The sequence below is a fragment of the Adiantum capillus-veneris genome, chromosome 10 (genome assembly GCF_014529385.1).
Source record: "Adiantum capillus-veneris isolate H3 chromosome 10, ASM1452938v2, whole genome shotgun sequence".
NCBI lineage: Eukaryota > Viridiplantae > Streptophyta > Polypodiopsida > Polypodiales > Pteridaceae > Adiantum > Adiantum capillus-veneris.
Genome location: NC_140940.1, coordinates 155,517,749 through 155,527,952, shown reverse-complemented (window position 1 = coordinate 155,527,952; position 10,204 = coordinate 155,517,749). Strand labels below are relative to the sequence as shown.

Below are 10,204 nucleotides of genomic sequence, written 5' to 3'. Positions count from 1 at the left end.
ATAGACTCATGAGAGAGAAGCTTCAAGCTGCGCCATTCAGTAAGCGCTTTGTCCTTTGCATCTCTTGCAAGGAATTGCTTCATGATGGATACTCATAGAGTTTTCCATGTCTTTGGGGCTTCACCGTTGCCACAAAGGCTAGCCCACCATTGATGAGCTGATTTTTGGAAGTGCATAGCTACATGGCATAGCTTGGAGGATTTCTGTGAAGCCCTTGTCTCCAAAGGCCGCATCAAATTGTTGGATGAAGGCAAACACTTTGTCGGTAGCACCAAAGGTGCCATCATAGGTGAGAAAAGAGATACTCTTTCCTCCTTCTTTGAAATTCTTTAGCTTTTGTGACCTTCGCCATGCAGAGTATGATTTATGATGTCCTCCCCTCTTGTATTCTCTAGGAGAATAGCCATAGCTTTCGACGAAAGAGGAGGAAGGTGAAGAGGAAGGAGAATAGGGTGACCTCTTTCTTGCCCTTTTCTTCATTTGTTGCCTCTCTTCCTTTGCGGAGTGATGAGGAGAAGGACTATGTAATGATCTTTTCCTCTTGGGAGGAGTGGGCGATCGTCTAGACCATTGTCTTCGTGGTGCCACATCTTCAGAGGAACTTAAAGTTTCATAGCTTTCTTGCTCTTTGGATTCCTCCTCACATATGGGAGAGAGTCTTCTTTTGGGGGTCTCTTCAAGAGGCCTCCTAAGCTCTCTCTCCTCTTGGAGAGAGAGCTTAGGAAGGGGAATTCCATAAGCACAAAGTTGCTGAGTAACTTTGGCTTGCAAAGCAGGGTTGCCCATAGCTTGCTGCAACCTAGTAAAGAGATAATTGACAAACATGGGGGCATCATCATTATCACCTTCATGTACAAATTCAAAGCAGGGTTGCCCATAGCTTGCTGCAACCTAGTAACGAGATAATTGACAAACATGGGGGGCATCATCATTAGCACCTTCATGTACAAATTCAAAGCTATCAATGTTCATTCTACTCTCTTGGTTATTGTCAGCCATGTTAACAAAAATTGTGTACGTACTTAGTGTATGCTTTGGAAATTCAAAACCTTAGTTGCCACTCCTCTTAGCCTTTGAAAATTGTCTCTTAAGAATCTACACCCACGGCTCGAAGTGGTTAATTATAGAGAGTAGTGGAGTAGGTCTAACGTAGCAGAGTTGCCGAGGGCTTGCTCCTTTCAAACTTCTTATGGCTCAATAATGGTAAAGCCGTATGCAAGTCTAAAAAGACTCCATCATTAAGTCCAAAGCTCCCGAGGTGTGCACCATATCCCACATAGTGGGCTCAACAAAACCGATAATAGATCCCATTTCCACTTACCCTAATATAATTAACAAAATCAACCATTTATAGGCTACTTAAGGAACTCTCTTCTTAAGCAAGAAAAGAGAAACCAAATGCTTTGATACCAATGTAATGGAATTGGCCTATTAACTTGAGAGTAGCAAAAATTAGAGAGAGTACTTTTGTGAAATTACTTTGTGAGCATAGCGGGTGAACATAATTGATAGTAGCAACATAAACATAGCATTTGGTTAACTTGGCATGGACAATACTTTTGCAATAGAGAGAATTTAGAGAACGTGACAATAGTTGAGGGCCGGATTTATGTGGAGCCGGTCCCCCCTCCAATAGACATTTGTGTTATGATTTCTCCCATCAAGAGACACTTGTTACAATACAATCTTTGTGTTCCTTGTGACCTAGGTGATGCAATGAAGATCGAAAGCTTCATGCATCATGAGCATAACATAAACTTTGAGGAAAACTTTAACTAAGCCTCAGTCCCAAGACCTCAAACACATTCAAAGGTGGAGAGAGCTAGCAGGGAATGAGGGTAGGGAAGAGGAAGAAGAAACATTTCATAGGAGAAAGAACTAGTTCCTCACTTATCATGAGACAAAAGCTGTATGGACTGAAGTGTCTAGATTCATTGTTAGTTAAGTTAATATCATTGGAGATGGGAAACCTTGAAGCAAATGTTGCTCTTAGTTTTTTTTTTTTGTTTAGGTCTCAGTGAAGATTATGCAATCAAATTGCATAGGGTTGTGTTTGATCCTGTGAAAGCAACAAGTTTAATGTGTTCAAATGCACATGTGAATGGCTGTGAAAGTAAATATTATCTGACTTGCCAATAGGTCAATACACACAGGTCCGTGCGCATTTTCCACTTGCCATCTTGATCCCTTGCATATGTGATTATGTTCGCAATGTTGTCCCATGGAGTCTCCATGGAGTGCATTGATTACAAGATGGGTAGTATGCATGTCAAGTGCAGTGCACTTCTCAAACCTCAACACAGAGCAACACCAAGAAAGGAGCAATATCCGCTACACAAGCAAACATGGAGAGGAAGAGAATAAGTCTTTCTTTTGTGAGCTCACTTAAAGATTGTGCTAAGAAGAAGGTTTGTACCAAGGCAGTAAAACACATGTTGATATTTGTGATAATGGGTTACTTGGAAAGAACACATAGTTAGGCAACATGTTAGCCAGTATGTATGCCAAGTGTGGTGCACTTTTCACAGCACAATAGGTCCTCGACGAGCTTCCTGGCTGCAATGTTGTCTCATGGAGTGCATTGATTGTAGTATATGTCTAATAGGGCAAGGTCAGGGAACTCTGGGCCGTTTTTCGTAGATGCAGAGAGAGGCAGAACAATTCTCAGAGCGCAAAAGGTCCTCGACAAGCTTCCTATCTGCAATGTTCTGTCATGGGGTGGATTGATTGTAGGATGGGCAATATGTATGTCAAGTGCAGTGCACTTCTCAAAGGACAATTTGTATGTCAAAAGTGTGATGTACTTCTCAAGTATGGTGAGGCTTAGGAAGCTCTCGGCTGTTTTCTGCAGATATAGAGAGGGCATCTCTCCAAATGCAATCACATACACTTGCACCTTGGAGGAATGTGGCATTACACAAGATGCTGATATGGGCAAAAGAATATTGTTAGTCAGGGGTTGTTGAAAGAAAATGTCGTGCTTGTCACTACCTTGGTCAACATGCATTCCAAATGTGGTGAGAATGTGATGCACTGCGTAAAGCACAAAAAGTGCTTGAGGAGATTCTTGTCAAGGATGTCGTCTCTTGGAATGCACTGATTGCAGGATATGCACTGATTGCAGGATATGCCCAAGTTGGGCAGGGCCAAGAATCTCTGGGTTGTTTTTGGTGGATGCGAAGCAAGGGTGTCTCTCCAAATGAAATCATATACTTTGCATCTCGAAGGCAAGGGTCAAGGTCAGGAAGGTATGGGATATTTTCAGTAGATGCAAAGAGAGGGCATCTCTTCAAATGCAATAATGTGGGACTACAGAAGATGCTGATATGGGCAAAAGAATTCACGATGATATTGTTAGTAAGGGGTTGCTGAAAGAAAACATCGTGCTTGGCATTGCCTTGGTCGACATGTATGCCAAATGTGGTGCATTCCATAAAGCACAAAAAGTGCTTGAGGAGCTTCCTGGCCGCGATGTCATCTCTTGGAATGCAGTGATTGCGGGATATGCCCAACTTGGGCACGGTCAAGAAGCTCTGGGCTGTTTTCAATGGATGCGAAGCAAGGGTGTCTCTCCAGATGCATCCACATAACACCGCTGGAGGCGTTGCCGTTGTACCAGTAAGGTTTAGTGATGGTTGACAATTTTTGAGCAATCATGCTAGTGGATCATGAAGTTCTCAAAAAGAGCAATCATGCTATTGGATTATCAAGTTCGCAAACAAAGCTTTCGTTTGCATCATTCGAGTCTCCAACATGTACATAAGATGTTGAATTTTTGAAGATTTATGAAGAGTGCTCTTGAGGGGGACCAACCCATTGAATTTGATCCTTGATACGATGCCAAATTGTCCCTTAAAAAAAAGAAGAAGAATTGCCTTTATTGATTCTTTGCCATAATTATTCACATTGCAAGTGAACAAAGTGCCATAGATGTCAATCGCATTCATCTTTTGCCATCAGAAGCAGCACAACTGATCTACCATAGCTCAAGATCGAGTTTCTGTGGGGGTTGGCTTCTGTACCCCAAAGAAGTGAATGCTCCGAAAGCCACTTTGAATTTGACACACAGTTGAAAGTGGTAATTTTGGTGCCTTTTTGTAGATAGATACGAGAGGTGTGATATACGTGATTTCAAATTTGAGCATGAATGAATACACTCCAGGATGCCTTGGACTTCGTAGGATGCAAGAATCAAAACTTCTTTAGACTACAACTTTATGTAACATGGACTTCTCTTTGGTTGTTGTGAAATGTGGTGGACCGGGGAAGAAGAAGCGTCCTTCGTTGAAACTTGTCTCTCCTGACAAAAATGGTGGTAAGCCCATGGCTGGTTGGCCTGTACACGTGACCCACCGTCTCCTCTCGGCCACGTATCCTGCTGATCTGGGAAGAATATTAGGACAAAGGCAAGGCTTGAAAAGTCAATTAAAATGTTGAATTTTGGCTTCCCCTTGTTCCCCCCGACCAAGGTACTACGCTTACGCTTCCTCTCCACAGTCCGCTTTGGTGTAGAGGTGATGAGCGGCCCCTTTGCCTGACTGTGACTAAAGTCCGACATGCACACCCTGGGCGACACACACACACACACACACACACACACACACACAGAGTGCTCTCTCTCTCTCTCTCTCTCTCTCTCTCTCTCTCTCTCTCTCTGAGTTCCTGTCTCTCCCCCTTACAAGCGGCCACCCTCTACCAGTTCTACGGCCCTGCTCCATCTTCCTTACAAAGAAGCTAAAAAGGAACAAACGCTGATACATACACGTATTTGAGAGACAGAGAGCGAGAGAGATCCCTTTGTTTTTTTTGGGGGGGGGGTTAATGGACATGGGCATCTCAAGGGGGTGGTTTTCAAAGGTCAATGTTAGCCATATAGCACATACACTCTGTTATAGAGAGAGAGAGAGAGAGAGAGAGAGAGAGAGAGAGAGATCCGAGTTCAGTATGAGCCACAGAGTATGTAAATCTATGGTATATGTGCATGTGCATTGTGGCACGTGGGCTGCACTGGCAGAGAGAGAGAGAGAGAGAGAGCTCTGATTTGTTAATATTACCATCCTGTCAAAACTCTTATGTGAAGTGACTTCTGAGCATAGCTATACAAACAGCCTTCCAATTTTCTATTTTAAGTTCTGATCCTGAAGGCTGAATAGTGCAAGAAACCTCAGAGCTCTCTCTCTCTCTCTCTCTCACACACACACACACCACACACACACACACACACACACATGATGGTGCCTGCCCTTTTGTAGTGTAGTAGCACGTTAACTGTTAAAACCCTCTCTCTCTCTCTCTCTCTCTCTCTCTCTCTCTCTCTCTCTGTGTGTGTGTGTGTGTCTCAGAGTGAGTGAGTGTGTGCCCTTCCCCCCTCACTGATCATGATCTGCCTGCCTTGCCGGGTAGATATTGGAGCAACTCTTCATCGCTCCCTCATCATTACCTCCCTTTTTGGAGCTATCAATCTCACGTCCAGCGTTGCATACATATCCTGGTGAATTGTGCAAGAATGCCTATTTTATTCCGCTGCCTCAGTGTCTTCAAATGGCACTCTAATATTGTTGCTGCTGCTGCTGCTCTTGCATATTGAAAGACTCACGCCCTTGTAATTTTTTGGCCCCATTTCATATATATATATATATATAGGCTATATGTAGTTAAGGTCTTTCATCAGTTGCTCATCAAGCTTTCCATCACACCAGAAACTATATTTCTCTGGTTTTAATCCAGAGAGTTGAAAAGCTTTTACCCCTACATTTGGCAACCCCATCATAAAAAAGGCCTCCAGATACATATATATGATCAATTCTCGTGGTTGCTTCATTTTGGGCATCACTTTCTACCTTTAATCCGCTCTCTCTCTCTCTCTCTCTCTCTCTCTCTCTCCACCCAAGGGGTTAATTTTTGCTTCAGCCCCGTTGATTGTAGCAGAGGGATACTTGTAGCCTTTCTACCCTAATTAGTGGAGTTAATATTTAATGAAGGTTATGGTATGAGAAACGATGAGTTTTATTATACGAGGCATGATTAAGCTCTTCAAAATGAAGACTTCGAGCAGCAATGATGGCACCCACACTCGACTATAACAGATTGTCCACTTTGTGATATTTTCGGTCGGCCTCGATCGCCTGCGACAGACATACTATATAGTGGCTGTGTCGGCGTGGCACGGTGAATATTGACCTGCCTTTATCAAAGTCCATCAGAGCTGCCATGAGAGGTACCTTCCTCATCTTCCTCTCTGCTCTCATGGTAGGCAGCATTGTCGTCGATGGGCTGCTTCTTCAACAATCAGGTACGAGATTAATCCAAAGCTGCAATTGCCTGCATCTGTGCTTGATTAAAAGATTAAACTAAGGTTTGATTATTTGTGGAGCTATACCTGCCGGGCAGTAATACTTTGCGCATTATTACATTCCAACAGGTGGAGTACTTGCAAGAAGACTGCACAAGTTTGTGGATGAGGGGAATGATCAAGTATATGTAAGTCTTGCTTTATGGACTTGAAGTTTATTCATATAATAGGCCACGTATAGTACATGCATGTACCATTTTGTAATGGCACAATCACAATCACAATCACATGCAAAGTCTACATTTAAATATATCGAGAGAGTGTAGCCTAGTGTACTATCGCGACCACCAGGAGGCTACTACATTAATTGTATGATGCATGATCTTCCCACATTGACATACTAATGAACACGGTACTGCTCTTCTCGGGGATGCACATTCCGTAGGGACCGGCCCCAATATCAACCTTCAAACAGGCCTAGGCCCTACACATGAATCGTGATGGGGTGCAAGGCCCATATTTTACCAAACCTGGGCTTGCAACAGCCATTATATTTCAGACACAATTAATGGCACATGCATGAATTATAATTTATAGAGATGTTGTGATTGATGGGCATATTTCTATGCAGGTAGAAGAATTCGTCCTGGAGGAGGTTCACACGAGCAGGAGGGAGTTGAAGGTGGCAGCAACCAACAAAATAGGGTCGAGGCCCCCTTCTTGCAAGGGCAAGTGCAAAGGCTGTGTGCCATGTTCCCCTGTGGAGGTGACCGTGCCCCCCGCCCAGCATAGGAGCTCTTCTTTCACGCGTGGCCCTTTCCCCAATGGTGCCTTCTACCACCTTGATGAGTCCCCTTACTATAGTGTTGCTTGGCGTTGCCGTTGCAAAGGCAAGGATTATAACCCCTGAGTAATAATACTAGGCCTACACTTAGTGATTGCACACAAGTCTATCTCTAATTTTGAAGAAGCCAAAGCAGACACACCTCAGGGTTGCGATTTCAATCGCAAACATTTTTGGAATTGCACTCTCTTGCTTATGTTAGATGTTGGGCTTCTTGCACCAAATAAACAAGCACCTTTAGGATTGGCCACCCACACTCTTCTTCATTCAAGCTTGCAATTATACAATCTGAACACCATTCTTGACATCTTTCCTATTTCTAAGGTACCATGAGAGAATCATATTCAATATTCTCCATTGCACACTAATCATATATATCATACTAATACAATTACATCTAGAGATTCATAAGGTTTTATCTGTAACATAGTTTTCTGGTCATATACTCTTGCGTTTCTCAATTTCTCTTGCTATTTACAAGGATAAGCTATATGTATTGGCCAATTTTCCATTATGTATTTCTAGTAACATAATGTTTTGAAAGTTTGTGACCTTGCGGTATCTCTTAATGAGAGTACTTTGACTGTGTATGGGGTATTATTTTGAGTTACCCCCTCCACTAGCTGCACTTCAAAACGATGTAGTATATTTACCCCCTCCCATTTGGCGTGTGCATGAGGTGAGGTCTTTTCAAAACATCACATCAATGCTTCTCTTAAGATGACACAACGTGCCGCCCCCCCTTTCCGCGTCCCCGTCGTGTAAGGGGCACCTTGATTTGCAACATTTAGCATCCTTCAGTCCTCACATGGTGACATGAAATCAAGTGCATCTTGAAGGAAATGTTTTGTACTCCAACATGAGGTAAACATTTATTTACAATGAAATGAAATATTTTTGTCTCCTTGCTATGATATTCTATTTATTTTTCTCAAGTTCCAAAACATGTCTTTCAAGAAATTAAGCATTCAATGTTGGTCTCCACTTTGTCTAGTTGTGATATGAAAGAGGGAGGGAGGGGTTAGCGGATGGGTGGGTTACATGTCCAAAGTCCACATGAATTCACATATTGTTGTATATTTACCTTCCCCAAGGGCTCAATAGGCCCCCTAGATCCTATCTTTTTAGGTTCGTCGATAGTAGAGTAGTGGGTGTCTATGTGGGCAAGGACCTTGCCATAAAAGCCAGTCCCAAATGCTATCAATCCTAGGCTTTTGTGCATAAGGATTAAAAAAAAAGGGAAATTTGGACGATGTTGTGAAGGCACATGGCCTTACTGAAGGCCTTCAATGACCATGCCATGAAGTGACCTTGGGAAGTGAACTAATTCTGCAAAACTGTGTCGTCACTAGAGGGAGTTTCCCAATGTAGTGTGCCAAGGAGAATCGGTCCAAATCCCAATCAAGTGCCACACATACCCCTTGCTCACTCGTCAAGCTCAACAACATCCTCTCTATCATCTAACTCCACAACATCCTGGAACAAACCAAGTTTGAATTAGCAAAATAAGGATGAAATAGGCTATGCATAAATACAAAACACACTCCATAGTATTTTACCTTTTTCTCCTTATCTTCCTCCTTTCCCTTTGTGCCCACATCAGTGGATGAGTTGTTATCATCCACAATCTCAGGCTTCTCAAAGGTGGGGGGATCCACCTGCTGATAGGTTGCCTTGCAGCCACAACCTATGCTTGGGTGGCTTGGATATTAGCCTCTTGCATGGTCCCTTGTTTAGCTATTAAAACCTCCTATCACACAAGCACAATAGTCTCAGCAATCAAGTCATCTATAGACACAAGCCTAGTCTCAAAGGGATCAAGAGTGGAGTCCAAGGGCATAGACCCAAACTTTGTGCACAACACCTAAGGCACTACTCATCCATGAGAAAACCAAAGGAATTCTCGAAATCATGCAAAACAAAAACTCCTCCCCATCTAATATAATTGGATGGGGAGGAGTGGAGTCGAGGGGAGACCCAAGCTTTGTGCAAAACACCGAAGGCATGAGTCATCCATGAGCAAACCAAAGGCCTTCTCCAAGTCATCCAAAACAAAAATTCCTCTCGATCCGATATAATCGGATCGGGAGGGGTGGAGTCCAGGGGGGACCCACACTTTGTGCAAAACACCTAAAGCACTCATCCATGAGAAAACCAAAGGCCTTCTCCAAATCATGCAAAACAAAAACTCCTCCCGATCCAATATAATTTTTGACACAGTGGCTCATCTCTAATTTTGGGATGGCCTTAGCCAATGGTGGTGCATCCTGTGGAATGGTAGATGATGTTGCCATACTAAGGTGTCTTCACCACTTCCTTGAGACCCCTTGGGTATGAAGTATAAGCATGTGGCCCTCTATAGCATGTATCACAATGACACCCTTAGATTGCTTGTTCTCCTTGCTCTCTCCTTGACGACGGCTCCTCCAAAATCAAGCTCCTTACTGTTTAAGAAGGTGAAGGTGGAAATGGGGGAGATGAACTCCAACCCTAGCTTGCATTTCCTTAGTGGTGCTACCACCCTTAGAGACTTTTTATAAACAAAGTACCATGCCTCATCATAGATTTTTAAAAATGCCAATCACTTTGAAAATGGGCAATTTCCTTGGTGAATGTAGCAAAGAAGTTTGCATTCTGTGCTTGATGGGATAGCTATTGCATGCTTGATGATTTACTCCTCCATGAATGTTCCAATTTCAACGAACATGTTAATGTTGTGGTCAATGGTAACGGCAAGGTTGAGGAAACGTGTGGAAAAGGCATACCGCTCCTCCCTCCCCTTGTACTCAGTTTCCTCAAGGAAGAGGGTAGATCTTGGCTCAATGGTGGGTGATCTTTCAGTGTCACTCATCCAGAGCTCCTCCCTCCTCTTGTACTCAGTTTCCTCAAGGGAGAGGGTGAATCTTGGCTCAAGGGTGAGTGTTTCTTGAGAGATTCTAGTGGATGCAACCATGGTTAGATTTATGTATGGGTGACATAGAAAGATCTCAAAGGTAGAAACAATAGAAAACAGGAATTAGATAGTGTGGCCCCTTTTCATTGTTGGTCCTTTTTCCAAAAAGGAAAGC

At 43.1% G+C, this 10,204-nt stretch overlaps 1 protein-coding gene across 1 annotated transcript; it reads left to right on the top strand.

Moving 5' to 3' along the window:
* The first annotated feature begins 4,910 nt into the window (after nucleotides 1–4,910).
* Nucleotides 4,911–8,040, top strand: LOC147449918 (uncharacterized). The gene is made up of 3 exons (XM_086522256.1): nucleotides 4,911–6,292; nucleotides 6,422–6,480; nucleotides 6,924–8,040. Exons 1-3 carry the CDS (start codon nucleotides 6,211–6,213, stop codon nucleotides 7,200–7,202), a joined length of 420 nt encoding a protein of 139 aa, XP_086378382.1. The 5' UTR covers nucleotides 4,911–6,210; the 3' UTR covers nucleotides 7,203–8,040.
* Nucleotides 8,041–10,204: the final 2,164 nt, after the last annotated feature.

Coding starts and splice junctions, on each gene's coding strand:
- LOC147449918 (XM_086522256.1), top strand. CDS start 6,211: ATGAGAGGTACCTTCCTCATCTTCCTCTCTGCTCTCATGGTAGGCAGC. Junction 6,293..6,421: donor GCTGCTTCTTCAACAATCAG/GTACGAGATTAA, acceptor ACATTCCAACAG/GTGGAGTACTTGCAAGAAGA. Junction 6,481..6,923: donor AGGGGAATGATCAAGTATAT/GTAAGTCTTGCT, acceptor ATTTCTATGCAG/GTAGAAGAATTCGTCCTGGA.